Raw genomic sequence first — 13,282 nt, forward strand, 5'->3', positions numbered from 1 at the left:
GCTCCTGCTGGCCACACTATTCCTAATACAGGCTAGGATGCCATTGGCCCTCTTGGCCACCTGGGCACACTGCTATTGTCTCCCTTTCAGGATCTGAAGTATGGCTTTGGAGCATAGTGTGCCCTCAGTAACTTTTTGCTTTTCTTCCCCCATGACAAAACTGTTCAAGACCTACAACAAACTCTTACTTTTCTACCAGGATGAAGGTCCTTGTCCTTGTGTCTCATTCTGCCACAAACCACAGCATTGTGTCAAGTATTTCTCATTCAGTCCCATGAGAAGCCTCCTCCACAAAAATCAGCCAAAACTCAGAGAGGTTGTGCAACTACCAAGTGACAGCATCATTCAGGCTGAAAGGACCCTCCACCTCCAAAGGTCTCTAATCCAACCTCCTAATGAAAGTGGGGTTAGCTATGAGATCAGAACAGGTTGCTCAGTGGCTTATTCAGCCATGTCTTGAAAACCTCCACTGACAGAGAAAACTAAACCTCTCCAGGCAACCTGTTCCAACACTTCATCATCCTTATGGTGAGAAGAGGTGACCTGCAGGACATCTCTTTCTAGAAAGAAGGTTAATTTTCATCTGTCTCCCTTTTTTTTTCCTGAGGCCTTTGCTTTTAGTTGCCACAAAACCACTGCTCGTTCTCTTGCTGTTCTTATGTCCATAGAACTTTACTCCTCCAAGCACACAGCAGCTGCATTTCTCCACCAAGCTGATGGATTATATTTTTTCCCTTGCCACCACCACAGACTTTAGTAATGAGCTATGGTCCTTACCATTTGTAAGAGCTCCCTCTCACTGTTAGTACTTAGATGTGCAATTCCACCTGCCCTACAGCACTCCTTTTGCAGGCTTCCATTTTCTTCTGAAGCTACAGCACATTTAAAATGTCATTCTGTCTATTGACTTGACTGTGGGAGCAGCTACAAACTCTCCAGCTACAACTCACCACCAGCTCCCAGCTGCAAATGGGTAGCAGGAATAAGGGAGGATGATGGGGGTGGAGCAGGAATGGGCAGCCAAGGCTTGGTCAATGGGAATAGCATCTAGCCATGCTATCCAATGGCTTCTGGGAGTCTAACCTTACATTTTCCCCTGCTAGCTATGTCCTCCTCAAGGGATAGTTGCAGCTTTTTCCTGAGAAGTGCTAAGTTCTTCCTCCCTCATTCTATTACTTTGTTCATGGGCCTCTCCAAGGTGCCCTGTTGCCTTCCTTAGTGACACCATTAAGTTCTTCAGATTCAGATTTTAGGGCAAGGGTAAGGCAAAGAACCTCAATATTTACCTCTGGTGTCTTTCCTGCCTCCAGGTATGCAGCAGTGATGTAGGCAGCCAAGGGGATTTCCCCATCCACACCTCCCTACAAAAAGCACAAATATCCAAAAAGCTGGGGAAGGAAATACACAAAGAGCTGAGGCTTTCCAGGAAAGGCCTCACTGTCCCTGGCTTGCTCCCATGCAAGAAAGCAGAACAACCGTGGATGGTGAACCAAACATTTACCAGTACACTTGAAGGAGGACTGCAAGAAGGACACTGAGGGGCTGGAGCAGGTCCAGAGAAGGGCAGTAAAGCTGGGGAAGGGTCTGGAGAGCAGGGCTGGGGTGGAGCAGCTGAGGGAGCTGGGGGTGTACAGTGTGGAGAAGAGGAGGCTGAAGGGAGACCTCATTGATCTCTACAGGTCCCTGGAAGGAGGCTGCAGTGAGGTGAGGGTTGGGCTCTGCTCCCCAGTCTCAGGCGATAGAAGGAGAGGAACTGGCCTGAAACTGTGCCAGGTCAGGGTTAGGTTGGAGCTGAGGAAAAATTTCTTTGCTGCAAGAGTGGTCAGGGATTGGCACAGGCTGCCCAGGGAAGTAGTGGGGTCCCCATCCCTGGAGGGGTTCAAGTAACCTGTGGCCATGGCACTTGGGGCCATGGTTTGGTGGCCGTAGTGGTGCTAGGTTGATGGTTGGGCTCAACGATCTTAGAGGTCTTTTGCAACCCAATCAGTTCCATGATTCCATGAAAAGAACTGCTTTGAGCTGTTCTTCAGCATGCTCTGGCTCCTACCTTCATGGCTGTGTGGAAAAGCTGACCTACATTCCTGAAGCAACCATCAGGAAACTGGTGGAACTCCAGCCAGCTGAGAGCATCCTGAATGGTCCTGTTGTCGATGAAGATGTATGGCTTGGCTTGGACAAAGCACTTCAGCACAAATGCAGTCAGCCTTGTTGGGGAGAGAAAAGTAAAAGAGGCATGAGAGAGGGAAGAGAGAAGCTGAAAGAGATGGAGTGAAAGAGGAGGAAGGATGAGTGGAAAGAGGGAATCTAAGCAGAAGCTGGGAGGAGGGAAAGTGGGATTTCAAAACTGGTGGGTCACTCCTCACCTACTGTTGTGCTATTCCCAACTTGCTGGTCCAAAGAGAGCTCCATACCCCAGGGGTGCCCTAGCCTGTAAAGCATCTGGAACATTTTGGGCCAATAGGATGGAAAGGATTCAATGCTGGAAGCAGAAAGCTGCTCACATCCAGGCTGTCAGACAGCAAGTAGATAGCAAGGAGGAGAGCCCAGGGCTTACCAAGTGTTGCCATACTCATCCTTGGCACCAAATTCACTGTAGGAACCATCAGGGTGCTGGTACTGCAGCTGTATCTGGTATCCTGGGAAGCAGGGTAAGGCATTAGTGTGCAGAGCAGTATTTGCAATGAAATCACTGTGAAGGGAATGGGCTGGCTGACCAAGCAGCCAGGACTGTTAGTGAGTCAGACCCAGGGGAGGCAGAGGAGCAAGGCGGGGCTGCTGTACTTGCCGTTGCGCAGGAACCCTCCGGCCCTCTCCTTGATCTCAGGGGTCAGCTGCCTCGTCTTCTCCAGGTACTGCAGCACATAGACAACAGGGGCAAACAGCACCATGTTCTGCTCCCCACAGCCATGGGGCATCTGCACCAGGTGGTCCAAGTTCTGTAGTGCCGTCCCCATGAGGTCACCTGGCACAGAGCATAGGCATCCTGACACCTCCTGGGCAGGACAGTTGAGGATTCACCTCCTCCTACCTGTGACCCCTTCCCAGCAGTGCACCAGGCAAGGCAGCCCCAGTGCAGCAGTGTGGGGTCACCTCTGTCTTGCCAGTTTATCAGTTCCACTGTGCCCTCCATATGGACAGCAGACATCTCCATCCTGGCAGGGGTAGCCCATAAAGAGAACACTCTCTCCCTTGCTTTTACTTTATTGGGAATCAGAAAACACAGCTACAGACATGACATGAACAAGGCAGTGCAACCTTGGAAACCTCATAAAGGGAGGAGATGGTTCTAGGTTTGGGCTTTCTAGGGATACCTTGGGAAATATGGGACTTGGGAAGGTACTGGGGTAGCTGAATTCCTTACCAGTGACTGAGACGGTGGCTCTGACTGAACCTTCAACTGCATTTGGAGGCAACACCAGGGACACAAACTCCTGTGCTGGATTCCCTGACACCAGTGGAGTGAGTTGTGTGTGGAGTACAAAAAGAAAGATTCTCATGAACATAGCCTTCAAAATCCCCAGGAACTTTACAAGACTGCTTTGTGCTAACATCCCATTTTCTTGTCACAGAGCTTGCAGCTCACCCCACTCTGTCCTATTCCAGCCTCAGTTTTCTCCATGTATAGAATAGAATAGAATAGAATAGAATAGAATAGAATAGAATAGAATAGAATAGAATAGAATAAACCAAACTGGAAAAGACCTTCAAGATCATCAAGTCCAACCTCTCACCCAACACCATCTGATCAACTAAACCATGGCTCCAAGTGCCTCATCCAGGCTCTTCTTAAACACCTCCAGGGATGGTGACTCCACCACCTCCCTGGGCAGCACATTCTAATGGCCAATTACTCTTGCTGGGAAGAACTTCCTCCTCACCTCCAGCCTAAACTTCCCCTGGCACAGCTTGAGACTGTGTCCTCTTGTTCTGGTGCTGCTTGCCTGGGAGAAGAGACCAACCCCCACCTGGCTACAACCTCCCTTCAGGGAGTTGAAGACAGCAAGAAGGTCTCCCCTGAGCCTCCTCTTCTCCAGGCTAAGCAACCCCAGCTCCCTCAGCCTCTCCTCACAGGGCTGTGCTCCAGACCCCTCCCCAGCTTTGTTGCCCTTCTCTGGACACCTTCCAGCAACTCAACATCTTTCCTAAACTGAGGGGCCCAGAACTGGACACAGGACTCAAGGTGTGGCCTAACCAGTGCTGAGTACAGGGCACAAAGACCTCCCTGCTCCTGCTGGCCACACTGTTTCTGATGCAGGCCAGGATGCCCTTGGCCTTCTTGGCCACCTGGGCACACTGCTGGCTCATGATGACTGCACTATGCTAACAGCCTTCTTTCTAAAGAGCTTGAGAAGATTTGCACCTGGAAACCTTCTATGGTCAAAGGCACATAAGTTGCTCCATCCCATTTTGGATTTTAGCTGCAGGCATGTCTTCTCAACTCACCTCATGCTCTCAGAACCCACTAATGGCCCTGTTGTTCACCACAAAATTCAAGACAGGAACACCACTCCTATGGTCTCCTGCCTTGCCATGTTCAGCAGTCTGCTTTTATTACTAAAGGTGAACAGGGCCTTATGGTATCACAGAACAAGTTGCACCAAAGGAGGTTTAGGTTGGTTATTAGAAGAACCTTCTTCACTGAAAAGCTTCTCAAGAAGTGAAATAGGCTCTCCAGGGAGGTGGTTGAGTAATGTGTCCCTGGAGGTGGTTAAAAGATGCAGAGATGTGGTGCTGAGAGATGTGCTTTAGGAGCCTTGGCAGAGTTGGGTAATGGTTGAAGTCTATGACCTGAAAGGTCTTTTCCAACAAAATGATTCTATGAGTAATGCCAGGGATGTTGATGCAAAAAGATTGGACCCTCCCACATACTTAGCAAGGAGTTCTAGCTGCCACTACAATTAGAGTGAGCTTCTGTAGCATGGGCATGGTGACAGAGAAAATATTTCAGTAAGCAGAAAGAGCCAGAAGGTGGTTACCCAAGGACAGGGATGAGAAAACAATCTCTCTACCTTTTTTGGGACACAGGATGGAGCTGTGAGCCTTTTCTACCAACACACCCTCTGGCTGTTGGAGCACACAGAAGCAGCATCATGATGAGCACACAGGAGAGAAACAGGATTACAAGTGCATTAGAAATAGCTATGGACAAAATCTGGGTTCAGGCTGGAAAGTCAGACAGAGTAACATCATCATCACATGAAAACGTAAACGAGGGTCACTCATGTTCCAATCCAAAGCATTCCATGATTCTCTAAGTTCCATTTCAAATAAGAAAACAACATTTTCAGAATATCATAACCTCTGAATGTTTGTGAAATTGATGCTGTGAGATTCAGCAGAGAGCTCAGGAGTGAGGATGTAGAAAGCTGCACATGGTTAAAGCATGGACACAGCTCTACCTTCCACAGCCATCGGCCCTTACAGTTGGGTCAGACTCGGGCCCTGGGATTCTCATTACACAGCTTGAATTGCAAAGGGTAACCCCCAAAATTAGCCCCCACAAAACCTGTGGATTGCACAAAGGCCACTTTCAGGTGTAGGTAACACAACAGCTTGTCTGACCCGGACTAGAAGCAGCTTGACGACTGTGTCTTTCTGCCCTTGCTTTAGGACGAATGGTCTCTCTTCACCACAGAGCTCCTCAGTGGCCACAGCCTCTGTGCTGAGGGTAATATTTGTGAGGCCTGAAAACAACACACATTTAGGTACATAAAGCATCTTTCCAGGAAGCACTTCCCATTAAGACAACAAAAGTCAGGTAATGACAACCAGCAACTAGATCAGAGCCCTTTATGGCTTACTTGCTGCTGACCATAGGAGGAATGCATACAAGGAGCATTGGAGGAATGCAAACAAGCCCTCTCTTGTTACCCGGGCCAATGACTGCTCACTCCACATCAGCTCTTAGAAAACACCCCTACCTTGGTCCCATCCCTTCCCAAATGCCACCCCACTGACTCCCTGTTCTTCTCACCCAGTTGCTCAGCTGTGACGCTCCACTGAAAGGTCTTAGCTTCGCCGGCGCATAAGCAGCTGCTATAGACACAGCCTTTGCAGGGCTTCAGCTGCAAGTGTGCAGACTCCTCCAGGGTTACCTTGATCTGAAGGGGCAGGAGGGATGGCAGGTGGTAACAAGATAAACATCACAGGCCATAGATTTCATCCATCTCCTACCTACCCAAACCCTGGTTTTCTTTCAGACTCTCTAAGGGCTTGCCTACCTTCAAGCATCGCTGCAGGTAGCTGACGACTGTGGCCTTCAACGTGAAGGTCTCACCCTGGATCACAGAAGATGGTAGTGGGAGGTCCACAACAAAGGGCTTGAAAACACGCAGGCTGGAAGCTGGTGCAAGTCCAAAGCCATTACTTCCTGTGCAGAACATCCCTGCTCTCCATTCTGTGATGGTGCCAGGCACAGTGACAGTGACATTCTTTTTCCCGCTGGGACTGAGGAGAAGTAAACAGCAACAGAAGCATTTGACTGAATCTTGCTGTTCACACCACCAGGTGACCTGGGCTGTGCTCCTCTCCCCATTGCACCCCATTCCCTGTCCTCATCCTAACCCCTAACCTCTGATGAGCTTGTAGCCCTTCTAGGGTTACCAGTAGGCCCTTGTAGAAGTAGGAAGCCCTGCCTCAGGACACTTTTGACAATACATGACATGACTGCAAGATGCCATCAATCCCATTCAGTGCTTTTCTCAGGCAGTTGTTGGCCCTTCACACATCTAAAAATGCTTTACACATATCAGCAGTTCTATTCTTCTTGGCCTAGGGATGGAAACCCACACAGCAGAAGAGCAATAGGACTGACTCAACATCAGTAGAACTCAGCAAGAGAGGCAGAGGCAGTGCCATGGATTGAGTTGAACGTGCTGCTGCTGTTCATGCCATGTGGCAGTCATGCCAGCTTCACAAGTGAAAGTGCTCACTGGAGCTTTTGTTGTGGGGCTTGAAGTTCAGATTGCAACATGAGAGGCTTCTTGTTCTGGTTGCTGCTTCTGGGGTCTGGCTTCTTGGGTGCTGGCTTTTTCTGCAGGCATGGTGGCAGGAGGAGTGGGAGCTGGGTAGCTGCTGCCCTTGTTTTTCTGTTTTATGCTGGGGTTTTTCTCTGGTGTATTTCACTGTGCTGCTTCTGCAAATAGGCTAAGCTAAGGTAGCCATGCATTGTATTATTAGATTAATTAGATTATTAGCTAAAGTAATTACACCCTGTGCTTATGATGGCTTATGTTACATTAAACTCTTCTCTCCTTATCTCAGCCCTGAGTTTTGTGTTTTGCTCTTCACCTCACTTCTGTGCTGGGGGAGCAGGGTTTAGCCCTTGTGCCAAACCGTTACATGCAGACATTCACCTTCCTGTGAGACACTGGCAGCTTGAAGCCCAGCATAAAGCCAGGGCAGAGATTTGCATTGTGGCTGCATCACAATATCAGAGAGCAGCAGTCTGTGCTGTGGCTACTACCACAGAAGGCAGAAAGACAGCTCTGGCTAAAGCTAGTTACATTGCTGGACTCCAGTAATGAGACATTCACTTTTGCCAGGCACATGCAGGGTGGCAAACACACACAACACAAGATCTAGAAAGGCTGGAGAGCTGGGCAAAGGCAGACCTCATGGAGTTCAATGAGGACAAGTGCAGGGTCCTGAACCTAGGGAGGAATAACAGCAGGCACCAGTACAGGTTAGGGGTTGTCCTGCTGGAGAGCAGCTCCATGGAGAAAGACCCTGGCGTCCTAGTGGACAGCAAGTTCTGCACGGGACAACAATGTGCCCTTGTGGCCAAGAGAGCCAATGGGATCCTGGGGTGCAGCAAGACAAGTGTGGCCAGCAGGCCTAAGGAGGTTCTTCTCCCCCTCTGCTCAGCACTGGTGAGACTACACCTGGAGTATTGTGTCCAGTTTTGGGCTCCCCAGTTCAAGAGAGACAGAGAGCTGCTGGAGAGAGTCTAACAGGGAGCCACAAGGATGATTAGGGGACTTGAGCATCACCCTTATGAAGACAGACTGAGTGACCTGGGGCTGTTTAGTCTTGAGAAGACTGAGAGGGGATCTGATCAGTGTCTATAAATATCTGAGGGGTAGGTGTCAAGTGGAGGGGGCCAAGCTCTTTTGGGTGGTGCACAGTAATAAGACAAGAAACAATGGATGCAAACTTGAACATAGAAGGTTTCAGCTCAACATGAGGAGAACCTTCTTTACAGTGAGGGTGACAGAGCCCTGGAACAGGCTGCCCATGGGGGTTGTGGAGTCTCCTAAAACCCACCTGGATGCATTCCTGTGTGGAATACCCGAGGTGATCCTGCTTTGGCAGGGGGGATGGACTTGATGATCTCTGGAGGTCCCTTCCAACCTCTAAGATTCTGTGATTCTGTGACACAATCACAGAATCATGGACTGGTAAAGGTTGGAGGGGACTTTTAGAGATCATCTAGTCCAATACCCCTGCTGGAGCTGGATCACCTCTAGTGAATCACACAGGAACATATCCAGATGGGTTTGGAATGCCTCTGGAGATGGAGACTCCACAACCTCTCTGGGCAGCCTGTTGCAGTGCACCCAGCTAAAGAAGTATTTTCTTAAGTTGAGGTGAAAGCTCCTGTGTTCTGAGACCTTTGGTTGCTCACAACAGGCTTGTGGACAGATGACACAGGAAATATCTGCTGCTAGAGGCTGAAGAGATGGAATTGCCTGGAAGGAGAGGGCAGAAGTGGTAGCATCTGGCCTGAGCAGACTCCAGTTTCCAGACAAAAAAATCTTCACTTCAGAGATTAAAACCTCCTAAAGCACCCTCAGCATACCCTGTGCACTCACTGAGCTTTTCTCACAGGGCACAACAGTCCTGTGGAGATCAGCTTCCCCTGCATCCCAGGATGCATCCTGTGAGCACAGTTTGAGAAATGCTGTCCCACTTGGCTATCACAGGCAGTGTGGCAGTAAACCAAACTGTTTTACTGCACTGCACCCACTTTGCTATAGTCCCATGCCAGTCACCTTCCATGGAGAGACACTGTTTCTACAAGCTCATCTAGCAGGGGGAAATGCATTTGGAGTGGAATGGAATGGAATGGAATGGAATGGAATGGAATGGAATGGAATGGAATGGAATGGAATGGAATGGAATGGAGTAGAGTAGAACAGAATAGAATAGAATAGAATAGAATAGAATAGAATAGAATAGAATAGAATAGAATTAACCAGGTTGGAAAAGACCTTTGAGATCATCAAGTCCAACCTATCACCCAACACCATCTAATCAACTAAACCATGGCACCAAGGGCCGCACCCAGGCTCTTCCCAAACACCTCCAGTGATGGTGACTCCACCACCTCCCTGGGCAGCACATTCCAATGGCCAGTCTCTCTTTCTGGGAAGAACTTCCTCCTAACATCCAGCTTGAACCTCCCCTGGCACAGCTTGAGACTGTGTCCTCTTGTTCTGTTGGTGGCTCCCTGGGAGAAGAGACCAACCCCCAGCTGGCTGGCTACAACCTCCCTTCAGGGAGTTGTAGAGAGCAAGAAGGTCTCCCCTGAGCCTCCTCTTCTCCAGGCTAAGCAACCCCAGCTCCCTCAGCCTCTCCTCATAGGGCTTTAATGCAGACCTCATCTCCAATGCAAAATGACAGGACAGTTTGAGTGAGCCCCATGACATGTCCCTAGGTGTCTTCCTCAGCAGCTTATGGTCTTAGTTGTATCTGCTGCCACACAGGTCACACTGAGTTGCTCAGACTAGAGCCCCCAATTGTTCACTCTACTCACCCCACAGAAAACAAATCCCATATCCAGGTTCTGGGAAAATACTTGTGTTCTCTCTCTTCATCTGAAGAAACAGGTGCAAAGAGAGTGGGATGAGAAGTAGATGTTGTCAGATGCTCTCCTGGAAACAACAAAGATCCAGTCACCACAGGACCCTCAGTGCAGAGGAGCTCCAGCCCAGCTCAGGTCACCCAGCCACCTCTTGGGAAGCATGGCACTGGAACATGAAGTGCTATCCCAGTGGTAAAATGTCTTGCCTCAGTTCAAATACCAAGAGGTGCTTTGGACCTTACTTGCATTTGTGGGCACCATGGGAAGGGTGACAATTCCCTCACCTCACAGATGAAACCTGGAATCCAGATAGCTTTCTAACATTTCAGAGCTAGAAGTCATGAGCCCCAGGGATCAGTGCTGGGCCCCATCCTGATCAATATATTTATTGATGATCTGGATGAGGGCATTGAGTCCATCATCAGTAAATTTGCAGATGACACCAAGCTGGGGGCAGGAATTGATCTGTTAGAGGGTAGGAGAGATCTGCAGAGGGACCTTGCCAGGCTGGGCAGATGGGCAGAGTCCAAGGTCATGAGATTGAACACATCCAAGTGCCAGGTTCTGCACATTGGCCACAACAACCCCAGGCAGTGCTACAGGCTGGGGGCAGAGCGGCTGGAGAGCAGCCAGGCAGAAAGGGACCTGGGGGTGCTGGTTGACAGCAGCTGAACATGAGCCAGGAGTGTGCCCAGGGGGCCAAGAAGGCCAATGGCATCCTGGCCTGCATCAGGAACAGTGTGGCCAGCAGGAGCAGGGAAGTCATTGTGCCCTGTACCCAGCACTGGTTAGGCCACACCTTGAGTCCTGTGTCCAGTTCTGGGCCCCTCAGGTTAGGAAAGATGTTGAGTGGCTGGAAGGTGTCCAGAGAAGGGCAACAAGGCTGGGGAGGGCTTTGGAGCACAGCCCTGTGAGGAGGGGCTGAGGGAGCTGGGGTTGCTTAGCCTGGAGAAGAGGAGGCTCAGGGGAGACCTTGCTGTCTACAACTACTTAAAGGGAAGTTGTAGCCAGCAGGGGTTGGTCTCTTCTCCCAGGAAACCAGCACCAGAACAAGAGGACACAGTCTCAAGCTGTGCCAGAGGAAGTTCAGTCTGCATGTTAGGAAGATGTTCTTCATAGAAAGAGAGATTGGTCATTGGAATGTGCTGCCCAGCGAGGTGGTGGAGTCACTATCAATGGAGGTGTTTAAGAGGTGCCACTTGGTGCCATGGTTTAGTTGATCAGGTGGTGTTGGGTGATAGGTTGGACTCGATGATCTTGAAGGTCTTTTCCAACCTGGTTAATTCTATTCTAACCCCAGGCAGACTTACAGTAACACAAGAGGTTTAGGGCCCTGGAATGCTCCTTCTGTTCTCTTTGCAGTTACAGCAATGACTGCCCCTTAGATCACACACAGGACTGCATTTACTTGACCAAGTATGACATATAAGAATGAACAGCTGGCAAATCTTACTGCTGCGTGCTCTGTGGGACTGGGTATATGTCAAGATGGGCCTGTAATTCAAAATTCTTCTTTCCTGCAGCCTAGTGGTTGATGAAGTGGTTTGACACACCCTGGGTTTCCTGATTTTGGTGTTGGACATAACTTTCAGCCCCATATCCTGTAGAATAAAGAACAAACGGATCAACCAAAAGCTTGTCCTCTCCTATCTACCCTCTGGCCTGTGCCTTCTTGTCTCTTTATGCAGTGGACACTTGGCTGTCCTCTGGCTTGGTAAAGTATTCTCTTGCTTCACTTTCCAAGAGAATTACTCAGATCCTCATCAGTGGGCTGAGCTAATCCATCTGGCCTAAATCAGCCAGACTTTTTTGGGTGACATAGTCATTTAGGAACTATTCCTTCCCAGCCTGCAGAGTGCAACTGCTCATGCTATGAAGACTAAACAAACAATGGGAAATCCAACTAAAGTGACCAATAATCCCTGACATGCTGAATCACATAACCAAAGCACAGTGACCATACAACAGTTCCTTCTTGGTCAACATTTTCAAGTCTTTTAATCAAGCAACACATGAGTTACAAGGTCCTAAAGCTGATGTGTTCCCTGGTGTAGTTGATTAGGTGGTGTTGGGTGATAGGTTGGACTTGATGATCTCAAAGTTCTTTTCCAACCTGGTTAATTCTATTCTATTCTATTCTATTCGGTTCGGTTCAGTTCGGTTCTGTTCTACTCCTGTTCTGTTCTACTCCTGTTCTGTTCTATTCTATTCTATTCTATTCTATTCTATTCTATTCTATTCTATTCTATTCTATTCTATTCTATTCTATTTGATTCAATTCTATTCGATTCTGTTCTGTTCTGTTCTGTTCTACTCCTGTTCTATTCTATTCTATTCTATTCTATTTGATTCGATTCAATTCGATTCGATTTGATTCAATTCGCTTCGCTTCTGTTCTGTTCTACTCCTATTCTATTCTATTCTATTCTATTCTATTCTATTCTATTCTATTCTATTCTATTCTACTCCAATTCAATTCAATTCAATTCTATTCTATTCTATTCTATGCTATGCTATGCTATGCTATGCTATTCTACTGTCTGGAACTGCCTCCCTAAGATACTGGTGAAGCCAGGGGTCCACACATCTCCCAGTTTGTGAATTGTCCTAACCCACAGAACCACAGAATGTCAGGGGCTGGAAGGGACCTCGAGAGCCCATCCAGTCCAACACCCCCTTCCAGAGCAGGATCACCTATACCAGGCCACACTGGACTGCATCCAGGCAGGTCTTGAATAGTTCCAGAGAGGGAGACTCCACAACCTCCCTGGGCAGCCTGTTCCATCACCCTCATAGTGAAATAATTCCTCCTGTTGTTTCCATGGACCTTCCCATGCCTCAACTCCCACCCACTGCATCGGATCACAAAACCAACCCTTCTTACCCTGAATGCTGTATATATATCAGCCTCATCAACATTTGGGTAGCCACATGAATTATCAACTTCAGAAACTTGGGGAGGATACCTGGAGCTAAAAACAGATGGGAACAGCCCATAGATCTGAGAAAGCAAGGGGAAAAAAATCAGCACAAATAAAACCTGGCATTCCCTTCCTGTCAGACATCCAAGTCCTGTTTGGATTGCTTTTGGCTACTGTGCATCAACATAGGCCATGAAGCCCAGACTCACCAGCACTCTGCCCTGGCTCTCTTCTGGTAGAGCCAGAACAACCCACTGAGTTGAACAGAGAGTTACAGCACCACAGATTCTTTTTGCTTGGAAACAACCTTTCAGGTCACAGAGTCTAACTGCTATCTAACTCTGCCAAGGCTGGTGATAAACCATGTCCCTTGATGCCACATCTCTGCCCCTTTTAAACACCTCCAAGGATGGGGATTCAGCCACCTCCCTGGGGAGCCTGTTTCAATGTTTTAGAACCCTTTCAGGGAAGAAGTTTCTTCTAATACCCAACATGAACTTCCCTTGGTGCAACTGGAGGCCATTTCCTCTCATCCCATCACTTGTTATTGGGGAGA

General features: G+C 48.7%; 1 protein-coding gene across 1 annotated transcript in view; it reads right to left on the reverse strand.

Annotated features, from left to right (window-relative positions):
• The window catches only part of LOC104306894 (alpha-2-macroglobulin-like protein 1), a 33,624-nt gene that overhangs the window by 5,503 nt on the left and 14,839 nt on the right, over window positions 1–13,282 (reverse strand). The window contains exons 16-27 of the mRNA XM_054163917.1: window positions 12,690–12,806; window positions 11,259–11,406; window positions 9,758–9,875; window positions 6,222–6,447; window positions 5,975–6,101; window positions 5,563–5,684; window positions 5,010–5,064; window positions 3,362–3,445; window positions 2,786–2,962; window positions 2,555–2,636; window positions 2,048–2,204; window positions 1,287–1,361 (exon numbers count right to left, since the gene is read on the reverse strand). Coding sequence (XP_054019892.1) covers window positions 1,287–1,361; window positions 2,048–2,204; window positions 2,555–2,636; window positions 2,786–2,962; window positions 3,362–3,445; window positions 5,010–5,064; window positions 5,563–5,684; window positions 5,975–6,101; window positions 6,222–6,447; window positions 9,758–9,875; window positions 11,259–11,406; window positions 12,690–12,806 — 1,488 coding nt within the window. The remainder of the gene's footprint in view (window positions 1–1,286; window positions 1,362–2,047; window positions 2,205–2,554; window positions 2,637–2,785; window positions 2,963–3,361; window positions 3,446–5,009; window positions 5,065–5,562; window positions 5,685–5,974; window positions 6,102–6,221; window positions 6,448–9,757; window positions 9,876–11,258; window positions 11,407–12,689; window positions 12,807–13,282) is intronic.

Source organism: Dryobates pubescens, chromosome 8, assembly GCF_014839835.1.
Source record: "Dryobates pubescens isolate bDryPub1 chromosome 8, bDryPub1.pri, whole genome shotgun sequence".
In the NCBI taxonomy this organism is placed as follows: Eukaryota; Metazoa; Chordata; class Aves; order Piciformes; family Picidae; genus Dryobates; species Dryobates pubescens.